Genomic DNA, 14,242 nt, shown 5'->3' with positions numbered 1-14,242 from the left:
TTGACTTTTAGGAACCGAACAGGACACGAGAGGCTGAGAGAGGGCTCGTTATATTCCGCTTGGGGATAAAGATAAAGGAGCAGAACAGTTAAGAGCTGGAGAGGATTCAAGAGGACGTCAGGACTTCAGAGGACTTCTCGGTGCTTAAAATACCCCATAAAACCACCTTCAGACAGACAGGTGAGTACAACAACAAACGTATCATGGCTGTATGCTAATGTGGTACTGTTGCCTAGAAACAAGGCATTGTAAAAGAGAGCAACGGTCGAAAAAGTACGCAGATACTTTACTCAAGTAAAAGTACTAATACCACATTTTAAACATGCTCCCAGTGGTGTATATTTACTAAAGTTCTGTCCTTAATGAGGTACTTGTACTTTACTTGAGTATTTAAATGTGTTGCTACTCTCAAACTCTTGCTATGTTTTTGTGGCAAAAAACTTAATTTGCAAAGTAAGTTTAGCTCTGAAACACAAAGTAGGAAGTGGCATGAAAAGGACACACTCACAGTAACTCAAGTACTGCACAGGTAGCAAATGTAGTTAATTGCATTCCACCTCTGAAGACAGGTGTGTGTAAGCTGAGCTGCTCTTCACTTTCATGTGTGTGTTTGTGGTTCTAGCTGCTGCTGACTTTGTTCTGATCTGTGTGTTTGCCTCCTTGTTGACGCTCTACTCTGATGTGAAGGTGACAGGGTGTTTTACTGATGCTGTCCAATTTCACTTGTTGCTCATTTGTCCATAACTCTTTTTAAAATGGTTTCGGACATTGTTGTTTCCTTTTTAGAGTGTTGTCTTTATTCGTGTTAGGGTACACTGAGAGATAAGGTTGCATATTAATAACAGGCTGGACATTATTTTTAGATTCTTATCTTTTATGTCTATTTGAAGTTATTTTAATTTGTATTATTACTAAGGTTTTTTCCAATTACAAATCCCCTCTGTGGTTCCTTTGCACTGGCTGCACACCTCACTCTCAGTGCTTTGCCTCCTCACTCCTTCTTTCTCTGCACCCTCAATCCTGAAAATGTTCCTTCTTCCCTTTTCGATGACACTGTATTACAAGCACACACACACACACACACACACACACACACACACACACACACACACACACACCACACACACACACACACACACACACACACACACACACACACACACACACACACACACACACACACACACACACACACACACACACACACACACACACTGTTCACAGGTATGCAGCTGTGGCTCTCTCTGCACACAGATGCTATGTTGCCCCTTGATTAAAGCAATCGCATGCTGCAGACTTGAGCTGCGCCTAACAATACAAGTCGTGCACAGTGTGAGAAGGAATCTGCCAGGCACCCTGCAGGTGTGTGTGTGTGTGTGTGTGTGTGTGTATGTGTGTGTGTGTGTGTGTGTGTGTGTGTGTGTGTGTGTGTGTGTGTGTGACCAGCGATTGTGGATTCAGCACTATGGACAGCGCCAGCCTCTGAAAACACTGCAGCATTTCCAGCTCCGTTTCAGACCGCAATGAGTGCACACAGTGTATAACTGAGATAAGCTTCTGACAATCTATATGCAATGCACCATGCAGCACTAAATCATTGTAGTCATTTCATTTAACCAAATGCAAAGGGACAATCAAGATAACTGCTGTTTCCACCCAATCCGATGTGACTGTAAGACCCCAGTGTTGCAGTCAGGATTCGTGCAACAGGTGTGCAGACAGAGAAGACTGTATTAAACTGTCAGATGCTTGGCCGGAGCCTTTCTTTGTATCAGATATAGGTTCTTGTAAAAGCTGCAGTAAACAGAGACAGAGGTGTGTGTCTCTGAACCGTTTGTTTATGACGCCATCTCGGCGCCCTCCTCCCCAAATGTTGCCGGTTACAGTTTCTATCCAGTCAGTCCAGATGCTGACGGTGTGGGAACCACGTGTCTACGTATCTGCAAGCAGCTCCTCAGAGTAGAGCTGTATCAAGCTGCACAGGCAAACCGGAAGTAGCGATTTCCCTCAGAATAAAAGTCGAGGATAAACTAGACTGAACTCTTATTGTAGGAACTTTAACCACAGCTGGTTGCGTTAAAACCAAGTGTAAAGTGTAAGGTATCAAAGTCATATGAATAGCCTAGTGCAAACACTTTTATATGAACTTTAATTTACTTCACATTTCTTCTTTAATACTTATTACCAATGCATTAAACATTAGCAATATAATAAATCAAGTAAGATGTTGAAAGAAAATACATAGGCCTACTATAAAAATGAATAAAATAGCAGAGAGAACCAGATCCTCACATACATATCAAAAAGTGCTTTTTTTAAACTTGTGATAGTGCAGTTTTTTGTTTTGAAGGAGCCAACCGGAACATGTGTTTTGATTAATTGCTCCCACTTAGTTGCTGCTTCGGTATAGAATAGATAGTCAGTGCACCTCCTCGCGCCCCACCGGCCGCTGGTCGTCTCGAGCGCTGCTGAAGAAGACAGTGAAGTACCAGAGGAGCGCGAGAGCACCACGAGCCAGATCAGGTCTTCTTCTTCTATTTCTTCTTCATTTAGTTTCTGGAGTATCAGAGACAAAGTCCAGCAGCTTCTTCTTTTTTATCAGCAAGGTGAGGAAGAGGAGGAGGAGGAGAGGAAGAGGAGACAGACAGACAGCAGTATATTGGCGCATTGGAGCTTATGGATTATTGAGAAGTGGAGAACGAAACGCGGATGAAATATTCATAAGGACTTTTTAAAGAGGAAAACACAGAGTGGGATAGTGCAGAGATTCCCTGCAGTGATTCACCTGCCGCTCCTGCGCTCCCAGAGACCCAGTGTGTGCAGTGTGTGTGTGTGTGTGTGTGTGAGTGTGTGTGTGTGTGTTTGGAAAGGAGCCCCCCTGCTGCAGTACTTGTCTGCTGCTGCTGGTATACAGGGATGCCACCGACTTGCTGACGGACACCCGGTATCCGCACCCTCCCCTCCTCCTCCTCCCCTCCCGGACGGACGGACGCACCGACCCCCTGCGCTCCCCACTAATATGCAATGGTTTTTTGTGAAGAAGCCGACAGTTGCCGCGTACCGCCGACTTCACGCTAGCGCCGCCGCATGCCTGTCCGCCGCTGCCGCTCCTCTCCCTGCGCCGCGCGGCAAACGACGCAATTTGAAGAGGAGCGCTCCGGGGCTTTTGACGCCGCGGCGGCCGGGCGGCAGCAGCGACTTATCCCCCGCCGCTGAGGACCACCGGCCGCTGGGGGAAGACACCGAGGAGAAAAACGCTGCAGCGGTTGCTCTCTTCCTCGACATCGACGCGGAATACGCGCTGGTCTCTGGACTCTTGGAGGAACCGGGCGAGGAACCGGGCGAGGAACCGGGCGAGGAACCGGGTGACGAGCCGGGCTTCCTGCTCCTCTTCTTGTCTATGGTGCAGATCGGGGGGTCGAAGCACCGCCGAACTGAACCCAACAGCTGGCCGGCTCTGCTGGCATGCAAACAGGGGGGCGGATCAGCCCCCATGCGGTGGGTGAATTTTAGGCTGCCGCATCCGGAGCGCCTCTCGTTCCCTACCTCCTCCTCCTCCTCCTCCTCCTCCTCCTCCTCCTCCTCCTCCTCCTCCTCCTCCTCCTCCTCCTCCTCCTCCTCCTCCCCCGTCTCGGCCAAATCCATGCGGTTTATTTGGAACAACATTTTCAGCAAAGGATCGCATATGCTGCAGTGTCTTTGTGGCAGGAGCCTCAAGAAAAACAAGAACCCAACTGGTGAGTTTGTTGTGTGTGAATGTGTGTGTCTCTACGTCTGTGTAGAGATTGATAGGGAAGCACTTTATTGTGTGTGTGTGTGTGTGTGTGTGTGTGTGTGTGTGTGTGTGTGTGTGTGTGTGTGTGTGTGTGTGTGTGTGTGTGTGTGTGTGTGTGTGTGTGTGTGTGTGTGTGTGTGTGTACTCCCTCCCGAGACTGCACTGTTCCACTGCTTGCTGGTGTTTCTCTGCAATCGCAGTTGTGCAGCAAGTGAGTGCACTACAGGAAGGGGAGGGGGTGTTATGGGGGCAGAGAAAGAGGGGAGGGGGGGTGATAACTTATTAGCACAGAAACTACAGTGTGCGTGCTGTGCGTGGCAGAGATGCTGCAGAAAATCAAGTCTTATGCAGCATGCAGACCAGGCTCCAGTAACCTGCATGATTAAACAGCACATGGCCTTAGACTTCCTATTCATTATAGTGGAGGCTAGAACAGGACAGAGTACGTTTTTCTAGGGTCTTTAGATTGAAGACCAGATGTGATGTTCTGTTCAGCAGAGCTTCTTGGGTGACTTACTTTAAGGCGTTGTTTGCAGTTTATTGCAACTTTTTCCCTACCGATAAGCTGCTAATTATGTCCGACACATACTTGGTACACTCACCGGCAACTTGTCCATATTCTAAAGTTGTTCATGAATAAATGTGTCACAACTCTGTGGCTCTGTCCATCCACAGAGTTGGGATGATCACGTTTAACTTACTCTAGAGCTTCTTATGCTCTCCAGACGGTGTGACACATTCAACTAAATGTTTGAACCAAACCAAACCGTTTCCTTTCCTAATCCTCTCCATGATAGCACAACAGAAATTGACTTTGGCATTGCAACAGGAAACGGACATTGTTGACATTATTGGCATATTGACATTGCGTCCACAAGTTGGCCTCTGCAGCCTCAACACCGTTTTTAGAGGGCAACAGCAGTCCCCTTGCCATCGGGCCTCGCTTGGAAGTCGGATAGCAGTCAGATATTATGTTTTCATGAGTAAATGTATACACCAAACTTCCTATCATTGTGTACAAGCAACTGATTCATCAACTAGGTGACAAACTCATTGATTGACAAGTCGATAATGATAGTAGCTGTAGTATTCGTATACAGTGACCCATCTCTTACTGCAATCACCATCATAATACTATCCTTATGTACTGTACCCTTAAATAGCTGACAGATGTAGTGAGGCAATAGAGTTCATATTTGAGTATCCACACACAGTCAGCACAGAAATGTGATGAATGCTGCCTTCTCTTCCCCCCCGAGTGCTCAACAGTCTCTCTGGTTCTGAGCTGCTGTCTACGTCTATATCATTGTTGTTTGTGTTTTAAACTAAGAGCCAAGTTGCACCCACCTGTAAGAGACGTTAGTGTGGGGAAGATATCAAGTATAAGATAACATCGGTGACATTTTCTTACACATTATACCGTCTGTTTTCCGTCTCATGACTGCCTGATATACTGTAGTGATGATTCAACATGTAAACATTTTACGAGTGGCTGATTTCCTGAAAAAGGAAGCTGTACTTTATCAACACAGGTAGATCTATGCCTTGTTCCCTGATCAACAAGTCATCTCTGGGAAAACACCTGAGCAGTAAGACTCCAGCTCCAAACACAAACCCCTAATCTTGCAGATTAAAGGTGGAAAGAAACACGATCAATATGTGTTGGCGAAAGGTGAAAGGAATCATTTGCTAACACAAGAACGCAACGTTTCCTCAGCCTCTATTCACTGCCGGCCAACACGCCACTGCATGCAAGTTATAAAAGTGTCACATGATGTTTTTTCTGTCCTCTGGGCTCTTTGTTTCTGCTTTCATTCCTCTTTGCTTATTTGATGAATTGGCTTGCAGCTAAACTCGCAGGATTTATGAGAGAAGGCGTTTACTCCCGTGATACAAAACAGGGATCTTAACCTTCTTACTCAGAGTTTAAAACTTGGGTGGAATCTCATGAAACGGGCAGACCCTGAGCTGCAGGGTTGTTTTCAGTTCACCCTTTTAAGTAAAGAATAAATCAACTACATATAACGGCAAACTTTCCAAGGTCTTGTATTTGAAACACGGGCCATAAAGCTGAAATAGTTGTTGTCACATGACCTTAAAGTTTGGTGATGGATAAATCTACTGATCAAGACCATGAGATCTGGTATTGAGCTTCAATAAAAGTCAGTTTTGATATTCCATTAATATTGAATCTACTATTCAAGTAAAAAAATACCTTTGTGAATCAATTGTTATGGTCTTTTTTTGTGTCTTTAATAGACTTTATTAACCACCATTCTTGCTGTTTGGCCATCAAATCCATCATATCATATTTCAACTGGCTCAGTGTTTAGCCACATTCCCTGGTGTTTTTCAACCACATGTTGTGTAAATCCTTCCAAATGCAAGTGTTTGCAAACAGTAGCTCAGACACCTGGCTTCTCCATGTGTCGCTTTGTCATGTGACGCGATTAGCTTCTGGAAGAAAATCTCACACTCCCACACACACTCAGTGGGATTGCAAAGAAGAGCAGCAGGATGTACTGTACACCATTAAGTTCCCACCAGCATCCTGCAGCAACACTCATAGATTTATAGCAGGCAGCTCCATTTACAGTAGCTGTCACTTTCACTTTTAATTAAAGAAAAGCGGACTGAATGAACCCTCTGCTCGGAGCTTTAGTGTGTGTGTGTGTGTGTGTGTGTGTGTGTGTGTGTGTGTGTGTGTGTGTGTTTACAATACACACAGTAGTTGGTGGTGAAATATGGACCCGCTGTTGACGGGTTGGAGGCAGCGAGGAGTTTTGCTGACGCAGCATTTGTTGCCGTTTTCCCTCTGAATTGCACGATTTAGTGAAAGTCCACTGGGAGGACTGAAATGCAGCTTTGTTTAGCGTGTGTGGAGGCGTGTGTGCATCAGTGTCAGTGGGCGATTCAACAAGAAGCTAGTTACATGTTTCATCCTTCTCTTTCACTATAGTTCATGTTGTCAAAGTTGACTTAATTACAATGTGAAATATTATGATCAGATCATGTCTAAAGGCTGGGTAAAGAGGATGTTAACTGTGGCTCAGACTAAGGAGCAGGTTGTTGTGAGTCACCACACCACGATAGCAATCATCCATTTCCATTCACTGTCAAAAGTAAGTGAAAAAGAGCCATTTTTGTTGAACATTGCTAACTTTAGAGAAATGTACTACATTTTCTGTGGCTGTTTAAAAGCACCCCATTATTTTCCTGTTGAATTCTTTATGATCAGTTATATGCTAATTCCTTTTTCATCAGTAAGCAGGTAGGCTTTCTTCAAATTGAACTTGCAGTATCAACAAATGGCATAAACTCTATCAAGAAGGTGATTGATTAAGTCAGGCTCTCTGTTTTCAGCGTTTCCTGTAAGAACCTGTGAATGGAGCTCCAGATAGCCCAGCATCATTCATTGTTAAAAAGAACACGGTCCGATGTTACTCAATGTCCCATGTGACGTGACCCAGATGGAGACTTTCACCCTTTTATAGCTCACGTAGGCGTGCATGCCCACGCACCTACACACACACACAAGCCTGCTCACCTTCTCTGGAGACTTCCCATTAAGGCATCTTGCTTTATGTTTTATTCAAACACTGGAGTATTGCAGTGGGGTTCGTGCCGACTCGGATCTGACTCGATTTGTGAAAGGCTCTCACTCACAGGCATACTGTACAATACACATTCATGTTATTTGAATATATTGAATCAGTGGAAAGCGTTGAATCAAAAATGTCTTCACGCTACATTTTCCTTCCGCTGGCAACAAACAAAGTGTGTGTGTGTGTGTGTGTCAATTGCGTGCTGCTACATTGTCCGAAAGTGATGAGTTGACAAAATAGTGACAATCACAGTGATGTCTGTCCTCTAAGGTCACATGGAGGGTTTTTGGTGTGTGTGTGTGTGTGTGTGTGTGTGTGTGTGTGTGTGTGTGTGTGTGTGTGTGTGTGTGTGTGTGTGTGTGGTGTGTGTGTGTGTGTGTGTGTGTGTGTGTGTGTGTGTGTGTGTGTGTGTGTGTGTGTGTGTGTGTGTGTGTGTGTGTGTGTGTGTGTGTGTGTGTGTGTGTGTGTGTGTGTGTGTGTGTGTGTGTGTGTGTGTGTGTGTGTGTGTGTGTGTGTGTGTGTGTGTGTGTGTGTGTGTGTGTGTGTGTGTATATTCCCGGCCTCATTGTCTAAAACTCTCTGAGTCTGCAGAAAAACTTGCTGGTCTGATCTTCTTTCGTCCGAACTCTCATGTACGTCACATGTCACACACACACTCATAAGCTGTCAACTAGTCATACCCGTGTCACACACACACACACACACACACACACACACACACACACACACACACACACACACACACACACACACACACACACACACACACACACACACACACACACACACACACACACAGTAAACAAAGTTCTGATGAATTGCTGTGCAGCTTCTGAAGTAATTGTCCCACTGGAGAACATAGTGGAACATTTAGCAGCACAAGAGCCAGATATTTCCTCTTGTACGTACTCTGAGCTTATTATAGGACTTTAATCTAATAAATGTGACCCTTTAACAGCATGATCTGATCTGTGACACCCGTATCAAACAGAAGCTGTTTTGTGAAGGCTGTGTTCATGCTCGTAATTTAGTATGAAGCAAACTTTACACTGCACAAACAGTTGACACTACATCGGCAATAATATCCCATAAATGCTACAAACGTTTACACCATAAAGCTGCCTTTACCAAAGTGTTGCATTCCTGCTTTCCGGGGGCATTGTCGAGTTAAGTGAGGGGAGATATTGAAGGGTGTCAAACAAATAATACCTTTTTAAAAGCCTGTTGCGGTGCAGTGGAAACACTCTGAATTCCCAAATGAAACCACGAGCAGGAGTGTAAAGGTGAACGAGAGACTGTGGGCGTGTGTTTGGACGGCTCTCGCTCCAGGTTGCTGTCAAGAGAGAGTGAGTGCTGAGTGTTATTTTTCCAAGTGCACTTAAACAGCAGCAGGGCATCAAAGGCTCCACTAAGAAGTGTTTTCGCAGACTAAATGATAAGAACTAGAGAAACACTTGACAACAACTCAGTCTCTCGCTCTGACTCGCTGCATAAAGAGTGTTTCATTGGAGAGACGGCAGATGCTGGATGTAGTCACTGAATTGTAGTGGTGGCGTATTCAAGCATAAGGCGGTGTGTGGTGCAGCGGGTTGTGCGTTGGTGTTCAGATCAGGGGAGCACAGGTTCAAACCCCACTGCAGTCAGCATGTCGAGACACTTCACCCCAAAGTGCTCCTGTGGGGATTGTCCACAGTATTGAGTATGTAAGTGGCTTTGGATAAAAGCGTCTAACAAGTGACATGTCATGTAATGTCATGTAATAAGGCATATTCTATTTTTTGCCTAAATGAAACTCAAGATGCTTGCTTTCCCCAGAGCTTTCTACATTATTACACAGATTACACATGAGCGGTCAATAGCTGTCATAAAGATAAAACAGTTAATTGTGAAAAGAGAAAGAAATGTGGAAGTTCGTGAAAGAGGCTGACCTCACCGATGAGTTCCCACTGTGTAGCTTTTTCTTGGCACCTCGTCTCCTTATCTGTGCTTCCTTTGTTCCTCCTCTCCCTCACACACACTTGAGTTGACTTTTTACTCTTCTCTTGTCTGGGTTAACCTTTTGCGCGATGACAGCCACCGCATGACATAATGGCCGTATCTGTCCCCCTCACTGCTCGTGTGTGTCGGCATCTGAGGCCGCGTCGGGGGGCTTCCTGCCATTTTAGAAAGTGAGTTTTCAGTGGAGTCCAATGGGCCGGTGTTTACAGGTGTGTTTGTGTGTTAGCCATGGACTATGAGTTTATACTGAAGATAGCAGAGAGGAGATTAAAGGCCGCTTTGGGCCGAGCTGACCCAGGTAAGATGCTCTTTAGACCCTGCCGTTTGACTCACTCATTAATGCAAAACATACAGCTCTGGGCTTCATCTGCGGTTGTACACTTTTATCTACCTTCATCGTGATGTACAACTTTATATACTTTTCAAAAGTTTGCTTTTAAATGCATTTTGTATGTCTACGTTTGGACTTTTCCTTGGCTCTAAGCTCTAAACTCGCTTCAGAGCAATAAGACGGGGCAAAATGAGAATGGGAAGGGATCACCTGATACAAGTGCTTTTCATGTTGTGTTATGATCGTCATTGATAATTTCTCATGACCTCACTTTTGTGAAATGAGACGTTTGGGATCAATGTCATGCCTTTTTGTCTATTGCTTTATCATTTTAAAGTATGCTATCATCTGAAATCCATTAGCAGTAGTACAGCTGTTATAGATTTCATATTTTGAAAGCCCTTTTTGAAATCGCACCTGTACCTGTGAGAAGTGCTGGTCTTAGATCTGTATTGTGGCACATTTTGGATTAGATGCGGTCTTAGCCTCGCACGCTGAATGGGATCCTCAAACACACCGTGCTGCTGGAGTGTTCACATTGTCCCTTTAGAGGGATTACGGAGCGGGCACACTGTACACACGGTGCCTTTAATGCAGCAACGTGGGGATTAGTCAGAGGCCTCTTCAGCGTTACTGTCAGCCTCAGAAATGTGTTAGCACTTAGAGCAGCTATGTTCACAATGTGGCCTTAATACCCTGCCTATTGTCATGCCACTATTATTTATCTGATTCACAGACTGACGGAAAAGGGACAGGTCTGCTGTATCATGTCAGATTCAAGTTAGGAAAGCTAGTTTGTATTTGATTGTTGGATTTGTTAGCCCTTTCGGTTTCTTTGTTTAACAGAAATCACGACTGACCACAACAAAACGTATCCAAAGATCCGCCACCTTGTCAGTTATCCTCCTCCTTTATCCCGCTGTGATGTGAAGCCTGGGGAATAACACATGCTCAGAACAATAAAGCTGAAATGAAGGCATTGTTTAACTCAGACTACAGCTGATTGGAACTGCTGCCGTGTGTGGATGGCACTGGAAACCTTTAAGACAAAGAGCTCAACAAAGTTGTATCTCTTGTTAAATGATCTACCTACGCTCTATGTTCCGGTTATTCCAAAGTGAGGTTGTGTTTTATTCATTTGAAGGTAGTTGAGATAATGTTTTTAATGCTGCAACTAGCAAAGACTTTCAAATGATATAATCTGTAAACCAAGGGGATCAAAACCAGCTCAAGTGAACAGTCTTTTACATGATGCCAAAGCGTTTTGATAGAATTGCCAACACAATCAAACGGTGACCCAACGGAGACGTGACTGACTTACAGAGCGGTTCACAGTGATGTGCAGAGGCATGAGAATAAATCAGCGTCGTTAAAGGGCCAGTGAATACATCCCCGAGGAGCCACCGTGGGCTGGGAGTTGTCAATCAATCAATCAATGTTTATTTATATAGCCCAATATCACAAATGTTATATTTGTCTCAGTGGACTTCACAGTTTGTACAGAATATCAGTATGACAATACGACACCCTCTGTCCTTAGACCCTCTGTCCTTAGACCCTCTGTCCTCAGACCATCACATCGTACAAGGAAACACTTCCAGAGAAAACCCACAGTTTAAAGGGAACATTGGAGAAACCTCAGGGAGAGCAACAGAGGAGGGATCCCTCTCCCAGGACGGACAGACGTGCAATAGATGCCGTGTGTACATCGAAAAGATAATACATTTGCAACATAGGTAGTCCAAATGTTTGGAAATGCATGTGTGTATAATAGGAAGATGAATCCACGAGGATATCCATCCAGGACCTATGATCCAGGACCACAGCCACGACTCAAGATCCAGGGCTCGCGATCCAGGACAGAGGAGCGCAGGATCATCCATGACTCCGGATCCCGGCGTATATAGAAACCAAAAAGAAAGACATTTGGGGAAGCTGGGTTAATCGGAACATGGGAGTACACAGGTATAGACAGAGAGAAGGAAGAAGTCAGATGTCCCCCGACAAACTAAGCCTATATCAGCAAAACTAGGGGCTGAATCTAATCAGCCCTAACTATAAGCTTTATCAAAAAGGAAGGTCTTAAGCGCACTCTTAAAAACGGATAGGGTGTCTGCCGCCCGAACACAAACTGGAAGCTGATTCCACAAATGTGGAGCTTGATAAGAAAAGGCTCTGGCTCCCATTGTACTTTTAGAGACTCTAGGAACAACCAACAACCCTGCATTCTTGGAACGCAATGCCCTAATAGGACAGTAGGGTATAATGAGTTCTTTAAGGTAAGATGGCGCCAGCCCATTAAGGGCTTTGTAGGCGAGAAGAAGAATTTTAAATTCTATCCTGTGTTCTATAGGGAGCCAGTGTAAGGCAGCCAGAACAGGAGTAATGTGGTCCCTTTTCCTAACTCTGGTTAGTACACGAGCTGCAGCATTTTGAATCAGCTGAAGCGACTTGACTGACTTCTTGGTACACCCTGATAATAAAGAGTTACAATAATCCAGCCTTGAAGTAACAAATGCATGGACTAGTTTCTCTGCATCGTTTTGAGGCAAGATATGCCTGATTTTTGCAATGTTACGTAGATGGAAGTAGGCGGTCCTTGAAATTGATTTTATGTGGGCGTTAAAGGATAAATCCTGATCAAATATAACACTAAGATTCCTTACAGTCTCACTGGAGGCCAAATTAATGCCATCCATAGTTAGTATATCTTTAGATCATTTGTTTCGTAGATTCTTCGGGCCAAGTACAATAACTTCAGTTTTGGTCGTGTTTAACATCAAAAAATGTAAGGTCATTCACGTTTTTAAGTCCTTGAGGCAGTCTTGAATTTTATTTAGATGATTAATTTCATCAGGCTTGATTGATAAATATAGTTGAGTATCATCCGCATAACAATGAAAGTTTACAGAATGATTCCTTATAATATTGCCTAACGGAAGCATATATAATGTGAACAAAATAGGTCCGAGCACTGAGCCCTGTGGCACTCCATGGCTAACTTTGGTTTGCGTGGAAGATTCATCGTTGACACACAAACGGAGAGCGTTCAGATAGATAGGACCTAAACCAGTCTAAAGCAGTTCCCTGTATGCCAACTAAGTGCTCTAGTCTTTGCAATAAGATATCATGGTCGATAGTATCAAATGCAGCACTGAGATCGAGCAAAACAAGAATAGAGACAAGTCCCTTGTCAGAGGCTATTAGAATGTCATTTGTGACTTTAACCAGAGCTGTCTCTGTGCTATGATGTGTTCTAAAGCCAGACTGAAAAGCTTCAAATAAATCATTGTTTTTTAAGTAATCACACAACTGTTTTGCGACCGCTTTCTCAAGAATTTTTGAGAGGAACGGAAGATTAGAAATAGGTCTATAGTTGGCTAAAACCTCTGGATCGAGGTTGTGCTTTTTAAGAAGCGGTTTTATCACTGCTACTTTGAATGATTGTGGAACATAGCCTGATAATAAAGACATATTCATAATATTTAATAAATAAGTGCTAATTAATGGAAAAACTTCCTTCAACAGCTTAGTTGGAATTGGGTCTAACATGCACGTTGATGGTTTAGAAGAGAGAATCATTGAATTTAATTGTTCAAGGTTTATGGCTGAAAAGCATTCTAGTTTACTATCTAGTGTAATATTAGAACTTACGTTTCCGGGAGCTGTTTATAACACTATACTGGGCAAAGGCAAGAGGTCATTAATTTTGTTTCTAAGAGTAACAATTGTATCGTAAAAAAAAAAGCACATCAAATCATTACTACTGAGTGCTATGGGAATAGAAGGCTCAAGTTGTGGTTTGGCGGAGACTGGAGGAGAGCCGCTGGTGGGAGAAACCATTTAACTAAGTGCTTTCTGACTCAGTCACTGCAGAAGGGAGAGTCAATGAATTGGTATTGAGCGATGCATTATATTCCTCTGACAGTACTACCCCTCTCCAGCATCACACTCCACTAAAGTGATTGCATTTGAGTGATGGCCAGGTATAATGCAAAGTGTTTTCACATCTTATTTTTCATTGTATGTTTTTAGTTGACTATAATAACCCTCCTTCTCCGTTTTCACAATATATAGACATAGCTTATTTTCCAGCTCAGACTTTCAGTGTCTCTTTAATTCAAACTCTTTCTTGAAAGATTTCTCCCCTCACTCTCATATCTCTCCCCCTCTCCCCCTCCTCCCGTCTTCCTCTATAGTTCTGACTTTGTATGGAAAGATCTGGAGCCATTATGTAACCACTGACGCAGAAGTCTCCCAACTGTTATCATTTTGTGTGAAAAATGAACACTGCCTCTAACTTGATCTCCTTGTGACCTTTGACTTCTCTGTGGAAATCCCCAAATGGAGCGTCAACACAACAGGCTATTGATTTTAAAATGAATGCTTCAGACGCATCCAGTGGTTTTCTTTCCACAGCTGTTCACTCTGGAGAAACTGTGACTATTACTTCACACTTTAAAGTAACAACAAGAAATATAAGGACAGCACTTCCTGGGGATATCCTCGTGAAATGCAATTTCCCCTAAGGCT

The 14,242-nt window shown here is 43.9% G+C and overlaps 1 protein-coding gene across 2 annotated transcripts in view; it reads left to right on the top strand.

Moving 5' to 3' along the window:
* The first annotated feature begins 82 nt into the window (after window positions 1–82).
* LOC117546899 (fibroblast growth factor 14-like) overlaps window positions 83–14,242 on the top strand; it is a 50,289-nt gene continuing 36,129 nt past the window's right edge. The window contains exon 1 of one of the 2 annotated variants that reach the window (XM_034217302.1): window positions 83–180. Coding sequence is in view for 1 of the 2 variants with exons in the window: in XM_034217299.1 (XP_034073190.1) it covers window positions 3,020–3,737 (718 nt within the window). In the remaining variant the exon portion in view is untranslated. Of the gene's footprint in view, window positions 181–2,405; window positions 3,738–14,242 lie in introns of those variants that run through there. The other variant, XM_034217299.1, reaches the window with a different exon arrangement.

This window comes from Gymnodraco acuticeps, unplaced genomic scaffold (genome assembly GCF_902827175.1).
Source record: "Gymnodraco acuticeps unplaced genomic scaffold, fGymAcu1.1, whole genome shotgun sequence".
NCBI lineage: Eukaryota > Metazoa > Chordata > Actinopteri > Perciformes > Bathydraconidae > Gymnodraco > Gymnodraco acuticeps.
Note: the sequence above shows the minus strand (reverse complement) of the source record. Positions and strands in the feature narration are given on the sequence as shown.